The 22,689-nt window shown below is 39.7% G+C and overlaps 1 protein-coding gene across 5 annotated transcripts in view; it reads left to right on the top strand.

Annotated features, from left to right (window-relative positions):
* Positions 1–2,652: 2,652 nt before the first annotated feature.
* Positions 2,653–22,689, top strand: part of GOPC (golgi associated PDZ and coiled-coil motif containing) — a 44,902-nt gene continuing 24,865 nt past the window's right edge. For 3 of the 5 annotated variants that reach the window (XM_029943286.1, XM_029943285.1, XM_029943289.1), the window contains exon 1: positions 2,654–3,181. In XM_029943286.1, the coding sequence (XP_029799146.1) occupies positions 2,894–3,181 (288 nt within the window). In that variant the 5' untranslated portion in view covers positions 2,654–2,893. Of the gene's footprint in view, positions 3,182–22,689 lie in introns of all 5 variants that reach the window. The other 2 variants (XM_029943288.1, XM_029943287.1) reach the window with 2 other exon arrangements.

Here is a 22,689-nt window from a genome sequence, read left to right as displayed (position 1 = left end):
ACACAGTGTGATAGAGAGGGGACACCATGAGATAATAAGTCTTCTGAGACAGAGGGTGTGATTCGTTGATATTGTAAAAGTTGTAAACAGAAATGGAGCTCGCTTCTACAATCCTGACAATGCGGTATTCACCGACGATCAGAGCACTGGAAACTTAAAACATTCAAAATGCATTTCAGCTGTGCCCACACAGTATAGTAGGAAGTTGAAGGATATAACCTTTTTAAAGAAATTGAATTCAAGTGTAGTCCATACAAACCAAAGAGAGTAATCACAGAAAATTAGTATTATAGGGGTGACTGGGTGGCTCAGTCAATTAGGCATCCAACTTCAGCTCCGGTCATAATCTCGGATTCCATGAGTTTCAGCCCCATATCAGGCTTTGTGCTGACAGCTCAGAGCCTGGCGCCTGCTTTGGATTCTGTGTCTCTGTCTCTGCCCCTCCCCCCCAGAAACAAAATATAGATTAAAAAATTTTTTTTAAACCTTAAAAAAAGGAAATGACTTTTTTTGTAATATTTATTACATATTAATGGGTATGTTTATGGCTTAAAACTGGGAATAAATTATTTCTTATGAAAAATTTTTAGATTGGGGCACCTGCATGGCTCAGTCGGTTACACATCTGACTTCAGCTTGGGTCATGATCTCATGGTTCATGAGTTGGAGCCCTGCATCTGGGGGTCTGTTCTGACAACTCAGAGCTTGAAGCCTGCTTCAGATTCTGTCTCTCTCTGCCCCTATTCCGTTTGTGCTCTGTCTCTCAAAAATAAATAAATGTAAAATAATAAAAAAAATTTTTAAGAAAAACTTTTGGATTGATTTGCCAATTTATTATGCTGGTTAATTATACAAAAAGAAATGGATTTCTTCATCCCTGTATATTCATGGTTAATAGTTAAGACTGTAGAAAAAGACACCTAAGTTGAAATCTCACCTCATTTGATTTTTAGCTGTATGACTTTACCAAGATACTTAAGCTTTTTGTGTTATCTATTAAAAAGGATAATAGCTATCTCATATGATTTTGTGAGGGTCAAAGAATGAAAGTAAATAGCACAATGCTTTACACACGGTACATTTTCAACAATTGAAAGCTGTTCTAATGTGATTCCATGTATGTTCACCCCTCCAATTCTAAATTATTTACTTCAAATTCCTGAAAATGACTTGCTAACTATAATATGTATAGAGAAAGTGGCAGGGGCCTTGGTAGCTGTAGTAATGATGTTCTTGCAAATATTGCAGATGAAAATAAAGTTAATTTGGAAGGAATGAGGAAAGATGCATATTTTAGTTTTATGTTAAAACCTATGTCAAGGTGCCATTAAAACCTATGTGAAGGTGCCTATTTAAGCGCAAGGCAAAGACCTCATGGTTAGTTTTGCTTAGCTAAGTTTGTTGAAGCCAAAGGACTTTATTGATACCAGCTAGCCTGCTCTGCAGTACCCAAAGAGCAATCTAAAGCTAAGATTTCTTATTCCTCAATGGCACTGCATTAGCGAGAGGTACACATGCAGGCTTTGGTGGTAAGCAATTGGAAGAGTCTGTTCCATATCACAGGAGTCTGTAGTGCGCTAGTAAAATATTCCCGTAGGCAATGCAAGACGGCACTCACCAGCCTACCCTAATGTCTGATTTCTCCTTTCCTAAGACTCGGCTACTCTACAAGTGGAAGGGAGTTGAGGGTAAATAGGGCTAATGGTAAAGAACAGTTTCTCAATACTCTCAAAGGTACTACAAAATTCAAATTAAAGTTGTAGTTATGAGGGTTACACTCGCCCACGAGATCTGCTTGCGTGAGGCTCAAGCCTCGCTCGTTTTTGTGCTCCCAATGACTCAACAGGACTCTGCATTCAATGTATTTATGAATATATATCTTCACACTTTTGTTTTTATGAAGTGTCACTGTAGGAACACCGTAGTTGTTGAAATAAGTACACTTCTAAAAATAGTTCCTTTGGAAACGTATGACCTGTGGCGTAATAGTAAGGATGAGAGCACTGAAGTTAAGGATTTTACTTTAATACAGAGCGAAGCACATTTTTGAAATTAAGGCTTCAAGGTTAAAGAATACAACTAAATAGGGCAGCTAATACGTGACAGGATGCAAGACTCGAACTCAGGCGTGCATAAGACAAAAGGTCTCGCGTGAATTCAGCAAAACCTGGGCGGCCGTTGTCCTTTACCGCGTAGCGCCAAGCAGTTTCCACCCGTCATTTAGGGCCTAGTTTAGCAAGAAGAGCCTGTATGTCCATCCACCTCAACCTCCCCAGGAACTGCAAGGAAAGGTAAAACGTGGCCATTGCGCATGCTCACAGCGCCCTTCCTCACATTCCCTTCCCCGCCCGGGGCGTCAGCGCAGCAACTGTCCCGGAGGACTTTAGAACGGCTCCCGCCCACTGTGAAGTCAAGCGGGCGGAAACTGTTCATCTCTGCGACGTGGACATCGTTCTCTTCCTCCGGCCTTTCCAACTTGGAAGCCGACACGATGCGTTCCTGTTTCCCTGGGATTCAGGATAGAGTTTGCCAGTTGTCAATATGGCCGCTGGCGGGCTGGTCCCAAGTAGAGGTTTTTCATAGGCTGAGGTCGCATCCTATCCCCGCCCATTTCGTCCCTCCAGGCTGCGTCCACCTAGGGCTTCGCTACGCATGCGCCGCGGGGGCGGGCCGGGAGGTGGGACGGTCCGATTCTTCCGTGTGCCACCGCCGCCGCCTTAGCTTAGCTGATCTTGCCACTTCGGGGCTGCACTGCCGGCGGTAGCCGCGCGAGGGGAAGAGAGGGGACAGACGGAGCGTGCGTGAGCAGGGGTCCCCGCAGCCCCAGCAGTTCCTCTCGCGCGGGGTGGGCGGCGGGGTTCAGCAGCAGTCGGGGGAGGCCCTAGACGGCGCCATGTCGGCTGGCGGCCCGTGCCCGGCAGGAGCCGGAGGGGGCCCCGGGGGCGCCTCCTGCGCCGTGGGGGTCTCCCCGGGTGGGGTATCCATGTTCCGTTGGCTGGAGGTGCTGGAGAAGGAGTTCGACAAGGCCTTCGTGGATGTGGATCTGCTCCTGGGTGAGATCGATCCGGACCAGGCGGACATCACTTATGAGGGGCGACAGAAGATGACCAGCCTGAGTTCCTGCTTTGCGCAGCTTTGCCATAAAGCCCAGACTGTGTCCCAAATCAACCACAAGCTAGAGGTGAGCTGTGGGCCCTAGAGGAGGTGGTATTCAACCCCAGTCATCAGATCCCATTTAACGCACTTGTGAAACGATCCTAGAAAACTACTTAACCTGGGCACCTGAGCTCAGATGCGACAGGAGATGCGTGTGTATATGTGTAAGGCAAAGGAGTGAGATGAGGTTGGAGTAGAAAAGGGGGTGTATGGACGTGTGGGTGTCCCGCAGTCCTGTCACCCACCTTCCTAGTATTTCTATGCGGAGGAAACAAACTAATTAACACCAGTCCACTTGTACATACATCAGTAACAAACCTAAGATTTAAGCTCAAAGATTGTCATGAGACTACCTTAGCCCACCTTTCAACATTTGAGTTCTTATATCGATTTTGACATTGACAAACCGGGTTTGTATATCATCAGACTGATACAGTGTTGATTGTTTTTTTTAACTATTTCAGGTCATCGTTTCTTTTTTCACACAGACATACTATTCCCCTGCATGCATGAACTATTTAGGGGAATTCTATCAAAGCTCTTAGGAAAATTTAGTGGGATAAACAGGATAGTATCAGTGTCCTTCCTGGTTTACAGTTGGTCTTTAAATTACAGGCAGATACCAGGAGAGTTCTCTACAATATTTCGAATGACTTATAACATTGAGTGAGGGTTTGTTTTCCGGTACTATATTTCCCAAAGTCTTAGTCTTGATTTATTTGTGAGAGTATGTGAAGAATGATCATTTGCTTTAGTCTGTAATCTTGGTTGTGGCTGTGGGTGTGGGTGTGGGTGGAGTGGTGGTGGTTCAAAAAAAGCACGAAAAACCTACCACAATGTACAGAAAGTTAAATTAATGCGTTATTACAATATCTAGAAACATGGCACATTAACATTATTACATAAAGGGCATTTTCTAACTAGATAATTTAACAAAATGGGTGTTTCATTTTAAAATAAAGATAGGATAATCAGCGATGTGCAAAGCTCTTTGAACATGAAGTTTCCCAAGAAATCATTATTGCTATCTGTTACAATGATTTAGAGTGCCCCTAGATCCAAATCAAAATGAATATCAGATATGTGTCATCTCCTTGAATGGTTAGCATTCTTCCTCTTTCCTGTCAGGTAGCCACGGAAAAGGTGGTCTAATTCATCTGTGATTAGCATGGATGCAAATCAGAGATTTTGTTTCTTCTCTACTGAAAGGATTGTTCATTTTTTCCCCATCCTATTTGAAGAGGTTCGATGGAAGTGCTGATGTGAAGCTAATCACTTCTTGTTCTAGGTATACGAAAATGATTTTTGATATCTTGATTACTGTTTATTTCTAGAAGATAGTTAATTTTCTGAGTACTAAAAATGCATTTAATGGTTTTTAGAAATAGTACTTCAGCTTTAAATACCAGAGCAAGAGCAGCTTTTGCCTCGTAAGAACTTTCATATCATTTCCAACTGCAAGTACCCACTGAGGATAAACAGCTTTTAAAAAGTGAAACAATATCTAACTCATTGTTTAAATGACCAGAGGACATTTTCAACAATGATATTTTGATGTCAGATATAAAAATCTAATGTTGGAGAAAGGATTATTCTGTGAGTAGGAGATGGTACTCAATCTTTTTCATCTTTAAATATTTTAGATGAGTGTTCAGAGCTATAATAAATTATGTATGTTCTTTTTCTCAGAAATTGTAATTGCATATTCTGACTCCACATCCTGGCTTAGGAGGTGGTGTTATTTCTCAAAATAAGAAATGCTAGCCTGTCATGATGTAAGCATGTTTCTTCAACATGCTTGAAACCCTTGATCTTAAGATCTTAGAAAATGGGGAGGGGACATTTTGTTTGTGTGTTTTTCTAGTTACAGTTGGCTTATCTGTTTGTGGGGTTAATCTTCCTACATTTAGCAGTTTTTACAGTTTTCATGGAATTGGTTATATATTGCTGAGGAGATAGTTTCATTGTCAGTAGTGCCTTCCAAAGTAGACCTGCTGTTGGATTATTTGCAGAATTTCAGAGGTTCATATACTGTTATTAATCTGAGATCTTGAAATCTTTTGAAAAGATTGCCATAGTTTCTTGCCCGGTTTTATTTGTTTATTTCTTAATAAGTGGATTGAATTATTTCTATTGTCTTAAGGCTGTGGCATAAAATACAACATTTGAGGCTGTTGACATAACAAGTGTGCCCCAAAGTTTAGTGTTTTTAGAGATTAATACTTTAAAGTATATTACCATAATAAAATCTTCTTATAATTAAGACACAGTTACTTCCAGAATGGGTAACTTATAATATATTTAAATTGGTCTTGAGTATCTTTCCAAATTGCCCTTTTCTTCTGCCTACTTAATGTGTCTTTAGGTAATACCATGTTTAATATCAATATAGTAGTTAAAACAATTTTGCTGCAAAAAAGTCAGAGGTTACATTTAAAATTGAATACTAAATGGCATGCCTGGGTGGCTCAGTCAGTTGAGTGTCTTTCTGACCCTTGATTTTGGCTTGGGTCATGATCCCAGGGCTGTGGGATCAACCTCCTCCCCCCGCCCCATCTCTCCCTGTCCTTCCCTACTTACATGCATATGCAGAGTCCCTCTCTCAAATAAAATTTAAGAAATAAAATAAAATAAAAATTAAATATAAATGATGCCTATGTGACTGCTGCTTGCCATAAGTTATATTTGGGTAGAGGGTTGGCTATCTATAAGGGGAAGGGGAGGGCAAAGAAAATCAGAATATATTGAGATAGTGCCATTTCAGGGTATTTACATCTCTCTCATACTTCCCACCTGCATGGGAATTCCTGCTATAGTGAGCCACTCGGTGACACTGTGCTGGAATCACAGGTATGGATTGGGACAGTAGTAAAAGCAGAAGAGTAGTAATAGTTATAGTAGTGTGTTAGAGTAGTACAAAGATGGAGAACCAATACTTCGGAAAAACCCACCTGTCTACCTGGAAATGCAATTTTCTGCCTATTTACCCCTTCTTTAAAATAACAGCAAAACATGAGGTGCCTGGGTGGCTCAGTTGGTTAAGTGTCTGACTGGATTGCAGCTTAGGTGTTGATCTCAGGGTTTTGAGTTTGAGCCCCATGTTGGGCTCTGTGCTGGGTATAGACTCTACTTTAAAAAATAAAATGATAGCAAAACAATATATCTTCTGTCACAGCTTCCTTTCCCTCCCTCACCAATTGCTGAATCAGTGTATCTTTTTAAAGTGAATTACTGTTCACAACCATTGTAGAGGAGCTTTTAGTCTTTTTTTTTTTTTTTTGGAACTTTTAGTCTTGAGCTATGTTTATGATGTACTATCTTTTTACTGCTTTAGCACTGTCCTGTTTTTAAACCAGTGGTGAGGCCATTTTTCAGCCTTGAACTTGAAAGTTAATATTGATTTACTGTGTACTTATTGAGGGCTAATTCTGTGCCAGATGCTGTATTGGTACTTGGGATACAGTGGAGACCAAAATGGACATAGTTAATGCTGTTACAAAGTTTTGGTTCTGTTGGGGGGAGTTAATTGGAATAATTATTATGTAAGTGTGAAATTCCAACTTTGATGAGTATTATGAAAGGTACCTAGTGTAAGAGTGCCTGTTCTGGGGGATCAAGGAAGGCTTCCTTCTGTAAGTGACCATTGAGTTAAGACATAAAGCATAAGTAGGAATTAATTAGGCCAAGAGAAGCAGGAATATCATTCAACATTTCAGTTAAGAAAACAGAAAGTGGAACACACCTGTGATGGGCAGGTGCATAATGCACTTGAAGAACTGAAAGAGAGTTGGTATGTGTTGTAAGAGCAGATGGCCAAAGAAGTGAGATGCAGGGTAAGATTGAACAAGTAGCTGGGGACCATATCTACATGATTTTATAAGCCATGAAATAGATTTGGGGGCTCTATCGCACCAGTGGGAGAGGTTATAAACTAGATGGTAACCTCAGATATGAGATTAGCATAGCTCACTGAGTCTAAGGTAAGGAGAGAGTTTTGGATAATGACAAGAATGGATGTAGGAAATCCTTTAAGAGGTTCTTATTTTGATCCATATGAGAGGATAATCATGCAGGATAGGATAGTGAGATGGAGGTGACAGAATAAGAGAGACTTGGGAGGTAAAAATAGTCTAGAAATGGATTGGAATGGAGGGATGAGAGAATTTAGGATGACTCTTAAGATGTCAGCTGGCTGGCTGGATAGATGGATATGAGTTATCATTGACAATAGCTATATTGGTAACCTAACTAATCAATTAATATTGTCCAGGTGCTAGTGTGAGTGTTTTGTATATATTGATTCATCTAATTCTCACAACAGTCCTGTGTGATAGGTTTACTATTATTATTCCCATTTTACTCAGGATTAAGTAAGGGAACCAAGGCTCCATAACTGGAGAAACCAATTTTTCCAAAAACATATTTATGCCTGGTGGGGAAGGAGGAGGTGGAGAGAAAAGCAGGCAGAAAGAGTGAGTGTGGCTGCATAGATAACAGGAAGGAGGAGTGTAGAGTTCCAGGAAGGTATTGTTATATGAAAAATAAATGTGTATAAGCCAACGAGAAGCATTTAGTTGAGGGGAAAGCTGAATATTCTGGTGAAAGAGAAGGTATATAGTAAGGTTTCTGAATGAAGATGAGATCCAAGATACATGTAGAGAGAATGGCCTCACGTTGAAAGTCCAGCTGTTATACTTTGAGGGAGAAGGAGACAGTGAGAGCAGGTGGTGGGAAGTTGAGAGTTTTTGTCTGCTGGCTTCTTTATTCTCTTTGAAATTGGAGCCTGGGACAACTGCTGAAAGTGGGTGAGAGTAAGAGCTTGGAGAAACTGAAAAGATTTGAAATAGTTCTAGAAGAGTGGGAGAGCCAGTTGGCCAGAGAAACAGAAGGACTGCCAGGCAATGTTGGAGACTTATTCGTAGTTAGTTATCATGAACACACAATACAACCAGTCTGCCCTGTTGTGTGACTCTCTCCAACAATTCTTATTTAGTAATAAGCACAGTAATGAGAGTAATAATCCAGTGTTGTAGCAAGGAGTTTGCTATGTTGACAAGAGCGTTACTGAAATGAAAATGGTAATGAGGATGAAGAAAAGGAGATAATCTTCAATTAAAGAAGTAGAAACAGGACTTAATAATTATGAATGGGCAGAGGCTGAGGACAAGGAGAGGTTAGGGATGCCACCACATTTCTGTTGGAGAAATGGATTAGGCGGTTGCTGTTTGAGTATAATAGTCTCCCCCAAAAGTCATGTATACCCAGAACCTCAGAATGTGACCTTACTTCCAAATAATAATTTAAGGATAGAGATAAGATCATAGCCGATTAGGGTGGACCCTAAATCCATTGAAATTGTCCTGATAAGAGACACTCAGGACACATAGAGACAGAAGGAGGCTATGTGGAGAAAGAATCAGAGATTGGGGTAACATGTCTACAGTCTGAGAAATGCCAAGGATTGCTTTCAATCACCAAAAGCTAGGAGACATGCATGGAACTGTTTTTCCTTCAGGGTATCCAGAAGGAAACAGTCCTGCCAATATCTTGGTTTTGAGCTCTTAGCATCCTGAGTTGTGAGAGAATAAATTTTTGTTCTTTTAAGCCACTGAGTTTATGGTGATTTGTTAAGATAGCCCTAGGAGACTTACACTATTTACTGAAGTAAAGAATCCAGGAGAAGGAGCAGGTCTGGCAGGAAAGATGAGTTTAGGAGAGTGTATGTAGTTAAGGTTCGTATCCTTTCTTGCATATTCCTAAGCTAGTCTCCTATTTGCCTCCTCCAAAGCATCCTTTCATTATCAAAATCATTCTCTTTTTTAAAGTATTTTTTTAAATGTTTATTTTAGAGAGAGCGCTAGAGAGAGCGTGCGCACATGCACACATGTGAGTGGGGGAGGGGCAGAGAGAAGGAGAGCATCCCAAGCAGGTTCCGTGCTGTTAGCACAGAGCCCGTCACAGGATCCATCTCACAAACTGTGAAATCATGACCTGAGCCCAAGTCAAGAGTTGGACACTTGACTGACTGAGCCACCAAGGCACCTCCCTCCTCCATTTTAAGTTTTATTTATTTATTTTGAGAGAGAGTGAGCACAAGTGGGGGAGGGGTAGAGAAGGAGGGAGAGAGAGGATACAAAGTAGGCTCTGCACTTCATCACAGAGTCTGAAATGGGGCTGGGACTCACAAACCAAGAGATCATGACCTGAGCCAAAATCAAGAGTTGGACGCTCGAAAGAGGAGCCAAGATAGTAGAACAGCTGGAAGTTTTTTTTCTGTCTCACTTCCATGAAATACAGCCGAGTCAACACTAAACCATCCTGCATACCTAGAAAACTGATCTGAGGATTAACACAACAATCTGCACAACCTGAACCACAGAACTCAGCAGGTACGCAGCGCGGAGAGGTGAACTAGGGGAGAGAGAAGCCACGGAGGGCAGGGTGCTGTTTTTGTTTGCAGAGACAGATGGAGATGGGGGTAGAGCACAGGAAAAGCACCCTCCACAAGAGCAGCTAGAGAGAAAGTGGAAAAGTGGAAACAGCTGCAAGAGACTGAACTAAAAAGGAGAAAGGAGAAGGTTTAAATTTCATCAAGACTCTATAAATGGGGAGCACAGAGTCTGAAGCTCCGCAGCTCAATACCTGGTGGTGCTCTGGTGGGAAGGGCGAATCCCCAGGAGCAGAGTGGGGTCCGGGAGGTCCTCGGGCCATGTGGGAAGAAGTGGTTCCACTGCTGGAAGGACATTTGGTAGAAGCTGTGCAGCCACCCAGTCCCAGCAGACCCCAGAGAACAACCATATTCACTGTTGCTGGAACAAGGTCATTAAAGGTGAAGCCTGATGCCAGATGTGTGTTGTGATTTTCCATAATCTGTGAAACGCTGCCTTTACACGATCGGGTGAACTTTATCTGGGGCAGGCTGGCACCCAGCCTCAGTCTCTGGGCATCGGCAGCAGCACAGTCCCATGAATGTTCCTGGGTGCAGCTGGCACCAGCCATTGCTCAGTGAGACCCTCCCCCAGAAGGTCTGAGTGGGTCAAAGCTGCAGTCCCTCAGAAGTGTAGGGAAACAAAGCCACATCTGAGATAAAACTCAGGAGGGAGGTGCCGCCTGGCAACCTGATGGCTTGGTCATGGACAGTGTAAACTCAGTGAGTGGATGGAAGCTAGAGAGAAAGGATGGGTGTGTGATCAGGGAGAGGACAAAGTTCTGATACTAGAGACGGGGTGATGCCATTTACACCCTACCCACACATGTGCATACACACCCACAGACACCAATACAATCCACTCCAGTAAGCTAAGCAGCACCATCTAGAAAACAGAGCCATTACACTAAGCCCCACCCAACTGGGCCAACCTCGCTCTTCAGGAACACCACAGACCTCTCCACCTGCTTTGTTTACTGACTATACAGTGCTTCATAGGTTGACTTCTAGGGGAAAACAATGTAACAGCATTCATATTTCAGGCTGTTCACTGGTCCATCTATTCAATTTTCTTTTTCTTTTCATTTCTTTTATTTCAATACAGAAAGAAAAAAATTATTTTCAATTTTTATTAAAAATATTTTTTCTACTAAATTTTTTACTTTTTTGTAAAATTTTCAAATTCTATTTTATGTCCATCATTTCATTTTATTCTGTTTCATTGTATTCATTTTCTCAAATTTTCAAATGTTTTCCCCTTTTTTCGTGTTTTTTTTCTCCCCCACCTTTTCTCCAATCAATCAATCAGTCTCCCTTCAGTAACCAGACCAAAAGACACCTAGGATTTAGCATAATTTATTTGATGTGTGTATATGTGTGTGTTATTTTTAATTTTTAAATTTTAATCTTTTTTTATCTTATTAATTACTTTCCTTCCTTCAAAATGTTGAAACAAAGTAATTCACCCCAAAAGAAAGAGTAGGAAGAAACAACAGCCAGGGATTTAATCAACACAGATACAAGTAAGATGTCTGAACCAGAATTTAGAAAAGTCTCAGATACACAACCTAACCTTACACCTTAAAGAGCTAGAAAAAGAACAGCACCCAATAAAACCCAAAACCCAAACTAGCAGAAGACAGGAAATAATAAAGATTAGAGCAGAAATCAATGTTCTTAAAAAAAAAAAAGTAGAATAGATCAATGAAAGCAGGAGCTGATTCTTTGAAAGAAGTAACAAAATTGATAAATTACTAGCCAGTTTGATGAAAAAGAAAAAAGAAAGGACCCCAATAAATAAAATCAAGAATGAAAGAGGAGAGATTACAACCAACAGCAGAAACACAAACAAAAAATATTATGAGCTATTATACGCCAATAAAGTGGGAAATGCACAAATTCCTAGAAACATAAACTACCAAACTGAAACAGGAAGAAATTTGAACAGACCCATAACCAGTAAATAAATCAAATTAGTAATCAAAAATCTCTCCTAAAAACAAGAGGCCAGGGCCAGATGGCTTTCCAGGGGAATTCTATCAAACATTTGAAGAAGAGTTAACACCTGTTCTCTTGAAGCTGTTCCAAAAAAATAGAAATGGAAGGAAAACTTCCAAACCTATGAAGCTACCATTACCTTGATTCCAAAACTAAAAACCCCACTAAAAAGGAGAACTATAGACCATTTACCCTGATGAACATGGATGCAAAAATCCTCAACAAGATATTAGCCAGCCAATCCAACAATACATTAAAAAAGTTATTCACCACACCTAAACGGGATTTGTACCTGGGATGCAGGGCTGGTTCAATTTCCAGAAAACAATCAGTGTGATTCATCACTTCAATAAAATAAAGGACAGGTACCATATGATCCTCTAATAAATGCAGAGAATGCATTTGACAAAATACAGCATCTTTTCTTGATTAAAACCCTCAAGAAAGTAGGGATAGAAGGATCATACCTCAAGATCAGCCATCTACAAAAGACCCACTGCCAATATCAACATCAATTGGGAAAAACTCAGAGCTTTTTCTAAGGTCAGGAACATGACAGGGCTGTCCTCTCTTGCTACTGTTGCTATCAACATAGTATTGGAAGTCTTAGCCTTAGCAATCAGACAACACAAAGGAATAAAAGGCATCCAAATCGGCCAGGAGGAGGTCAAACTTTCATTCTTCACAGATGACATGATACTCTATATGGAAAGCCCAAAATATTCCACCAAAACCTTCTAGAACTGATCCATGAATTCAGCAAAGTGGCAGGATATAAAGTCAATGCACAGAAATTGGTTGCATTCCTATACACCAACAATGAAACAACAGAAAGAGAAATCAAGGAATCGATCCCATTTACAATTGCACTAAAAGCCATAAAATACCTAGGAATAAGTCTAACCAAAGAGGTAAAAAATCTATACATTGAAAACTATAGAAAGCTTATGAAAGAAATTGAAGAAGACACACACAAAAAAATAGAAAAATATTCCATGCTCCTGGATAGGAAGAACAAATATTGTTAAAATATCAATACTACCCAAAGCAATCTACATATTAAATGCAATCCCTATCAAAATAACAACAGCGTTCTTCACAGAGCTAGAACAATCCTAAAATTTGTATGGAATCAGAAAAACCCTGAATAGCCAAAGCAATCTTGAAAAAGAAAACCAACGCAGGAGGCATGAAGTCCTGGACTTCAAGCTCTTATTACAAAGCTGTAGTCATCAAGACTGGCATAAGAACAGACACTCAAATCAATGGAGTAGAATAGAGAACCTAGAAATGGACCCACATATGTATGGCCAACTAATCTCTGACAAAGCAGGAATGAATATTCAATGGAATAAAGACAGTCTCTTCAGCAAGTGGTGCTGGAAAAACCTGAGAGCGACATGCAGAAAATTGAACCTGGACCCCTTTCTTAGACCGTCCATGAAAATAAACTCAAAATGGATGAAAGACCTAAATGTAAGACAGGAAGACCTCAAAATCCTCGAGGAGAAAACAGGCAAGAACCTCTTTGACCTTGGCCTCAGCAACTTCTTACTCAACACATCTCTGGAGGCAAGGGAAACAAAAGCAAAAATGAACTATTGGGACCTCATCAAAATAAAAATCTGCACAGCGAAGGAAACAGTCAGCAAAGCTAAAAAGCAACCAATGGAATGGGAGAAGATATTTGCAAATCACATAGCAGATAAAGGGTTAGTATTCAAACTCTAAAAAGAACTTACCAGACTCAACACCCAAAAAACAAATAATCCAGTGAAGAAATGGGCTAACGACATGAACAGATACTTCTCCAAAGAAAACATCCAGATGGCCAACACACACATGAAACAATGCTCAATGTCTCTCATCATCAGGGAAATACAAATCAAAACCACAATGAGATACCACCTCACACTTGTCAGAAGGGCTAACATTAACAACTCAGGCAACAACAGATGTTGGAGGGGAGAGAAGGGCTAACATTAACCACTCAGGCAACAACAGATGTTGGATGCAGAGAAAGAGGATCTCTTTCACCCTGCTGGTGGGACTGCAAACTGGTCCATCCACTCTGGAAAACAGTATGGAGGTTTTTCAAAAAATTAAAAATAGAACTACCCTGTGAGCCAGCAATTGCACTACTAGGTATTTATCCAAGGGATACAGGTGTGCTGTTTCAAAGGGGCACATGCACTGCAATGTTTATAGCAGCACTATTGACAATAGCCAAAGTATGGAAAGAGTCCAAATGCCCATTGGCGGATGAATGGATAAAAAAGATGTGGGATATATATATATATATATATATATATATATATATATATATATGTATAATGTAAAACAGTATTATTTGGCAATCAAAGAGAATGAAATCTTGCCATTTACAACTACATGGATGGAACTAGAAGGTATTATGTTAAGCGAAATTAGAGAAAGACAGATATCATAGACTTCACTCATATGAGGACTTTAAGATACAAAACATGAACATAAGGGAAGCAAAATAATATAAAAACAGGGAGGGGGCAAAAACATAAGAGACTATTAAATATGAAGAACAAACAGAGGGTTGCTGGAGGGGTTGTGGAGGGGAGATGGGCTAAATGGGCAAGGGGGATTAAGGTGAAATCATTGTTGCACTGTATGCTAACTAAATTTTAAAAATTAATCAAATAAGATAATTAAAATAATTAAATAAAAATAAAAAATGTGTTAGCTAACAACAACAAAGAGTTGGACACTCAACCGACTGAGCCACCCAGGCGCCCCCATTGTCAAAATCATTCTAACATGTTTCATTTTAATGGTTCATACCAAAAAAGGGCAACTCTGATTTTGGTCACTTGTCTTTTACTTCTTTTACTTATACTTCCCTTTTACTTACTGGCTAAAGTTCAAATTCTGGCATGATGTCAATGCCCAGTGAGTTTAGTCTTATCTCTTGTCACCTTTTCTTAGCTCCTTTTGCCTCTCAATAAAATTGGTCTGTCTGCAGCTCTCTAAATAGGCCTTGCTCTTGCCTGGCATCAGTACTTTAACATACATAGGCTTTTGTGTATAGCGCCTTCTCTGTCCCCTTTGTCTACAGTATCAAACACCCACTCATCTTTCAAGATACGACTTACATCACTATCTCTGTGAAGGCTTTCCTCACAGCATTATGTCTGCCCTATATAGGCAGACGCTGTTGTAACACCTTTAATTCACTTGGACTGTTAAATTTGTTATGTTGTCCTGTCATTAGTAGTTGCCACATCTCTCTACCTCTAGAAGGTAATCTCTTTGAGGGTCAAGATTATGTCTTAGGTGAAATAATATCAAGTACTTTGTGAAAGCTGACTTTAGGATGAACATTATCTCTTTGTGAACTCATTTTGGTGTCTAGGAATTGGTTGGTGTTTTTCTCTATAGTGCTTTCAAACTTTATTGAGTCGTGAGTAATTCTTTTGAGTATGGATATCCAGTTGACTGATGTGTGGATTACCGAATTGTTTGGCCCCTTTTTAAAATTGGAAAGTTGAAACTCACACATTAAATACCAACCTTTCTGACCTATTTACATCCCTGTCTCACTTGCAAGGAGTTTTCATTTCTCAGACCTTTCCCTACTTTATGTATTAGCTGATCTCTGTAGTACTCAGCTCAGTTTCTCCTTTCTGACTTTTTCACTGCTTCTTAAAAAAAGTTTTTATTTAAATTCCAGTTAGTTAATGTACAGTGTAATATTGGTTTGAGGTATAGATGATAGTGATTCAGCACTTCCATACATCACCCAGACTTTCACTTCCTTTTTTTTCATGCCATTTTGAATTAGTATATCACACATGCCTTTAGAACAGTGCTTATGACATTCTCTGTCATAATCGGAAGTGTAATTTTATCTCTTTTTACCAGACAGTGAAATTCTAAAGGGCAGAATCCATGTCTTACTCATCTTTTTTGTCTCCAGCTCCTGGCACACAGTGTATACTCAATAAATATTTATTTAAATGAATAAATTATTTGAAACGCTTTTAGTAGCCTGCCATGAGTCCTCAAAGATTAGCAATAATCATTCTATAATACAAATTTCATGAGAGCCGGGATGGTGTCTGTCTGTATCCATGGTATCTCACACCGTGGCCACCACATTGTTGAATGACTGAACCTGCAGGTTCATTTATTCCCCTGGTATGTGGTTCGCAAGGATATGATTTGTAAATTAATATTCCATGGCATTCCATTTTGAGAAAAATTTGAAACTGTGAGAAAAATTTGAAACTGTGACTACAAGCAACATTAAACATTCATATTGTATATGGATTCAGTACACTTGACATATTTCTAGAACTCAGGGTAGCTTGATTCTCTTCATACTACCTCCAGTTTGATCATAGAGCAACTGTGTTAACATGAAAATGGAAACAGGAAACATTTTGCGTTGTTTGGAACTTCATTTTGAGGTTAACATCAAAGTCATTTAACTTTCAAAAATACGTCACATATTTATCTGCTTCTTTTTGAAACCCCTTCAACCCTAGTTCATTCACTTTGTCTCCTGTATTATACACAGCTGCCTTTTTTTAAACATAAATTTGATCACGTCATTTTGCTTAAAATTCCTCAATTATACTATGAATAAAATTCAGACTTCTTATGGCTGTCAAGCTCTGTATGATCTGATCTCTGGATATCTCTTCAATGACGTATCTTACCATTCTTTTCTCTTATTCTGTGTGGTGCAGCCACATGGGCCTCCCTTTAGATTCCGAAGCAATAGTTCTCAAACTTTTGGTCTCAGGACCCCTTTCCACTCTACAAATTATGAAGTCTCTAAAATGTGGATTATGTCTACAGACATTTACCGTATTAGAAATTAAAACTGAGAAAACTTTTAAATATTTCCTGCCTAGTTGAAAATTGGTGGGAATGTAAACTGGTGCAGCCACTCTGGAAAATAGTATGGAGGTTCCTCAAAAAACTATCAGTAGAACTCCCCTATGACCCAGCAATAGCACTGCAAGGGATTTACCTAAAGGCTACAGAAGTGCTGATGCATAGGGGCACATGTACCCCAATGTTCATAGCAGCACTTTCTATAATAGCCAAATCATGGGAAGAGCCTAAATGTCCATCACCTGATAAATGGATCAAGATGTGGTATATATATACAACAGAGTATTACATGGCAGTGAGAAAGAATGAAATATGGCCATTTGTAGCAAAGTGGATGAATCTCGAGGGTGTCATACTAAGCGAAATAAGTCAGGCGGAGAAGGACAGATACCATATGTTTGCACTCAGAGGTCTAACAGGAGAAACCTAACAGAGGACCATAGGGAGGGGAAGGGGGAAAGAGAGTTGGAGAGAGAGAGGGACACAAATGATGAGAGACTATTGAATACTGAGAACGAACCGAGGGCAGAAGGGGGTGGTGATGGTCATGGAGGGGGGGTATTTGTGGGGAGAAGCACTGGGTGTTATATGGAAACCAATTTGACAATAAACTATTATAAGAAAGATAAATAAATCTTTAAAAATTAAAAAAATAGTGTCTATTATATGTTCATATAAATATCATTTTTAATGAGAAAATAACTTTTCAAAAAAAGAGTAGCACTGTTTTACATTTAAGACCAATTTTTAAGTATCTGGCTTACAAGAAGACAGCTGGGTTCTCACATCTGCTTCTGTCTTCAAACATTTGTAATAGGAGGTGTGAGTTGTAGCCTAGAAAGGTTTAACTCACAGAGATAAATAGTTTGATAAGGGAAGAGTATTTTAATAACCTTTTCAGATAGTTATGGATACCTTTCTTTGATATTAAAAGGTAATTTCTTGGGGTACCTGGGTGGCTTAGTCGGTTAAGCATCTGGCTCTTGGTTTCAGCTCAGATCATGATCTCACAGCTCATGAGTTTGAGCCCTGTTTCGGACTCTGCACTGACAGTGTGGAGCCTGCTTGGGATTCTCTCTTTTCCTCTCTCTCTCTCTCTCTGTCCCTCCCCTACTTGTGCCCTCTCTCTTTCTGTCTCAAAGTAAATAAACCTTTTTTTTTTTAAAGAGGTAATTTCTTAAAGCTTAGTTACAATGTGGAATCTAAAACTCTTATCAATGAAGTTTTCATTCACTGCTACACTAAAATGAATTGGTCTATGTAGGTAGTCATTGAATGGATCTTTTCTGAGTCCTGATGTTAACATTATGGATTACTCATTTTGAAAATACTGGTTTGCTGAGTTATGTAGATTTTCTAAATGTAGGTATACCTCATTATACATATTTAAAAATTCACATTTGTTGGGGTGCCTAGGTGACTCAGTCAGTTAAGTATCTGATTTTGGCCCAGGTTATGATCTCACTGTTCGTGGGCCTGAGCCCTTTGTTGGGTTCTGTGTTCACAGCTCAGAGTCTGGAACCTGCTTTGGATTCTGTGTCTGCCTCTCTCTCTGTCTTTCCCCTGCTTGCTTTCTGTCTCTCAAAAATAAACATTAAAATTTTTTTAATGTTTTATTTTTTATTTTTAGTATTTTTTTAAATTTTTTAATGTTTTATTTATTTTTGAGAGAGAGAAAGGCAGCGCGACCAGGGGAGGGTCAGAGAGAGAGGGAGACACAATCAGATGCAGGCTCCAGGCTCTGAGCTAGCTGTCAGCACAGAACCTGACGTGGGGCTCGAACCCATGAACTGTGAGATCATGACCTGAGTTGAAGCTGGATGCTCAACCAACTGAGCCATCCAGGTGTCCCCCAGATTTTTTTTTAATCACATTTTTTAATATCACCATTCTTATCAGAAAATCTTTAAGTGTTTGGAAGCTGTCAAGCTTCAATTTTTCCAAAATTCTAATTTTCATTTGAAAACACAGATTCTTATCATTGGCAACAAATGCTCTCGGTTGTTTGCCTTGAAGTAACAGATTCAGTTAATCATTCTCAAGAATATATCTACCAAATATATTAATTTGAGTAATATATTCTTCTTAAAAAAATTTTTAATGTTTGTTTATTTTTGAGAGAGGGAGAGAAACAGAACACGAGCAGGGGAGGGACAGAGTGAGAGGGAGACACAAAATTTGAAACAGGCCCCAGGCTCCGAGCTGTCAACACAGAGCCTGACGTGGGGCTGGAACTCACAAACTGCAATATCCTGACCTGAACTGAAGCCGAATGCTTAACCGACTGAGCCACTCAGACATCTCAGTTCTTCTTTCCAGTAAAGATGGTGTTTCATGAAAAAAGAGTTTGGTGTTGCAACTCGAGCAACTATGTAAGTGCTTTTTCTCAGGACAACATGATTTGATATGCAGCATACATGCTTTATGCACACTTCCCATTTCATCACAGAGAATATTAAAAAGAAGTACTGAAGGGTTGAGATTTTTAAAAATTTATAATTTTTATTGCTTCATCATGGGCATTCTTAAATGAACTTTCTGTTTTTTTAACTGCAAGCATATAGTAGCTGGAACTCAAATGCTTTCATTTTACTCATCATTGCTTTTGTGCCTTCAGTACAAATGTCATCATGGTGAAAAAGACAAATAATGTTTTATTAGTATTAAAATAGTTTTGACCTTGTGGATGCCCTGAAAAGGTTCCATAGGCCTGTGACAGTAACCGGGACACTCTTTTTTTTTTTTTTTAATATTTTTTCATTTTTGAGAGAGAGATAGTGTGAGTGGGGGAGGGGCAGAGAGAGGGAGACACGGAATCCGAAGCAGGCTCCAGGCTCTGAGCTGCTGAGACACTCTTAAGAGTAACCATACTCTCTCAACTGACTAATTCCCTTCTTTTAGTTTCTTTCCTACAGCTCACACTTTGTAGGTACATATATTACTTGCTTTGTAATGACCTTGGACAAGCGCTTGGCATGTGGTTGGTGGTTAATAAATACTTGTGGAATGAATGTAGTTTAGAAACAAAAGTAAGTTTGCTGGTCTTAAACTGCAGAGCAGTTTGGGGAGGAATGATGATGGAAGCAGTTAGTGATCCTTTATGCTTGGATAGAGGGAATTGGAATCAGCAGGTAGTTTTCTCACAGAACTTTAGTAAGCCAAATGAGCAGGCTGTTTCAGGAGCTGACTTATAATAAAGAGGAATATTACTTCCTATCTTGAGGGGTGGCGGAGGTTTTTATATTTGACCTCTGACTTCATTTCCTATTTGGTTACAGTGTTTGTTTTAGAATAGGAGTTGTTGGCTTTCTGTGCTCTTCAGTAGTTGGAGCAATGCTAACCACTTCAGGCACAGGGGAAAAAGGGGAAACAGAGGAAAATTCTTTTTTTTTTTAATTTTTTAAATGTTTATTTTTGAGAGAGAGAGAGAGCGAGAGTGCACATAAGCAGGGGAGGGGCAGAGACAGAGGGAGACATAGAATCTGAAACAGGCTTCAGGCTCTGAGCTGTCAGCACAGAGCCTGACATGGGGCTCGAACTCACAAACTGCGAGATCAGCACCTGAGCCAAAGGCAGATGCTTAATCGACTGAACCTCCCAGGTGCCCCAGGAAGTCTTTGTAAGAGGTGTGGGTTAACTCAGATTAGGTTTAAGACTGTTCTGCTAGGTTGAGGGAGTAGAAGAAAAAACAGGGAATGGATCAAAATGCTTTCATTAGTTACATTTTCCCCTTTTGTCACAGGAGAAAAGGCCTCGTGAAGAATGGCTCTGTTCTGCTTCTGCTGTCGCTCAGGATCCTGTATATAACAATTCCTATGATACTTTCTTTTAAGAGTTTAGTTCCAAGAAAGATAGAGTCTCACCAGATAAAATGGCATTGTTTTATAATGAGACAAGGAAAATACTATAATATATAAAGGTTCTCCTATTAATAGGAAACTCAGTATTAAATGTAATACACAATAAACTGTATTAAGGTGGGGTTTTTTAAGTGATATCTTGCCATCCCTGTATGATTTTGCTTTCATTTTTATTTTTTACTTGAACTCGTGAACTGTGAGATCATGACCTGAGCCGAAGTCAGATGCTCAACCAACTGTGCCACCCAGGCGCCTTTATATGTTTTTATTTTTTCACATTTTAAAAATTTATCTTATGAACTTTACAGCCCTTCAGGAAATAGGTGTGTGTAGGTGATACATTTTAGATATTGGCATTAAATGGTATAATTGCTAGAGATGTAAATTATAATCTGTACTTTCATCTTAAACTGCATTTTCAGACATAAGAAACATAGACTTTTAAAAGCATAATTGTAGGGCACCTGGGTGGCTCAGTTGGTTAAACGTCCAGCTTTGGCTCAGGTCATAATCTCATGGTTTGTGGGTTCAGGGCCTATGTTGGGCTCTGTGCTGACAGCTCAGAGCCTGCAGCCTGCTGCAGATTCTGTGTTTCCCTCTCTCTCTGACTCTCCCCTGCTCGCACTGTCTCACTCTGTCTCTCAAAACAAAAAAAAAACCCATAAAAGAATAATTGTTTCTTTTTAGTGAAGTGATTACCTTTTGTACACATACTTTAAAACAGAAGGTGTAGAAACATTTGTAGGTAAATTTGTAGGTTAGAGTATATTTACTTTATCAGCAGCTTTCTGTGCTATTGTTCATTACAGGTCAACTGCTATTTGGAGTCAGCTGTTTTCTTTGTAATTTTTAAACAACTTGGGGAATGTGTGTTTTTGTGTGTATGCATGTCTGGCACTTGGGGGGGGGGGTAGCGGCGGAGTTGGTAGCTAGATGAGGCATGTTCTGAGTCTCTTGCTTCAAGCCCTGTCTGAGATCTGGGGATGTGATCTCATTTGGAGCCCATGGACTGCTTGGTCACCATTTCCCTATTACTGCCAGATTACAAAAGATGTGAGGAGGTCTGAGTTTTAATGTTCTGCTATTTGTAATTTGGGGCAACTCACCCAATATCTTTGAACCTCAGTTTGTTCATGTGCAAAATAAAGATGTTTTACCAGATTTTTTTAGGTTCTTAGGTTGACCCTTCTAAGATGTTCTAAAAGAGCCGAATGATATGCCAAAGCTAATAACTGAACTAGATCCAAGCCCTCAGCCATACAACGTGATGTTTGCTAATTTCTTGTGTTAGTCTGATCCTTTCCCAAAGAGGTTTTTGAAGGGTGCTTAAGGTAAAGTAATTGGCATTTTTCTCCATGAGACTGTTAAATAAAAATTAGCTTATGTTTAGAAAGAGAAAAATGCAACTGTTGTGTATTTTTAGCAGCTAACAGACGGAGGATTAAGGTCTAGACAAAGTGGAAAAATAGGAAACTCTGAACAAAAAATTCCTTTGGTTTTGGTGCCACACAGTGGAATCCAGTAGTGAAGGATTATTTTAGAAAGGAATTACCTTGTTGGAAAAGTTTGGATGTTTTGAAAGAGTACGAGATGAGAAATAGAGTAGTAATGGCTACATTAAATACAAATAAGTGGTGATGATAATACTCTAGTGTTCTTCAGATAGACTGTCTTTTTCATTTTTGGGAATACTTCATTCCTACTTTGTGAAATATGCCTCAATTTTTAATCTGTCTCTAGACTCCATTCCAGCTGGACCACATGCTAGAATCACTGCTTTGGAAAAATCTCACCAGTGGTTGATTTAAATGGCTTAGGTGAAGTGAAGGCCCTGCTCACGAACTGTTGAGATCATGACCAGAGCCGAAATCAAGAGTCAGCCGTTCAACTGACTGACCCACCCAGGTGCCCCTGTGGGGGTTTTTTTTTTTTTTAATGTTTCTTTATTTTGAGAGAGACAGAAAGAGAATCCCAAGGAGGCTCCCCACAGCACAGAGCCCCACACAGGGCTCAATCTCACCATGAGATCATGACCTGAGCTGAAATCAGGAGTTGGAAGCTTAACTGACTGAGCCATCCAGGTACCCCAAGGCCATAGTCTTAAAGCCCTCCTAGAATGAGATCATTTTATCCTTACTGTCTAGGGATAGAATATCTTGCTGATCAGCTTTTGTTTTATTTTTTCTGTAAATGAATCTCCCAAGATCAAGTGCAGAAAAGTGAAAAGATTGTATCCCTAATTAAGTCTGTATGTAACATGGTTTTTAACTGTTTTGGGTTTGCTCTTTAAAATATTTTTGGGGGTGCCTGGGTGGCTCAGTCAGTTGAGGGTCAACTTTTGAATCTGCTCAGGTTGTGATCCCAGGGCTATGG

This window comes from Suricata suricatta, chromosome 7, assembly GCF_006229205.1.
Source record: "Suricata suricatta isolate VVHF042 chromosome 7, meerkat_22Aug2017_6uvM2_HiC, whole genome shotgun sequence".
Lineage (NCBI taxonomy): Eukaryota > Metazoa > Chordata > Mammalia > Carnivora > Herpestidae > Suricata > Suricata suricatta.
Note: the sequence above shows the minus strand (reverse complement) of the source record. Positions and strands in the feature narration are given on the sequence as shown.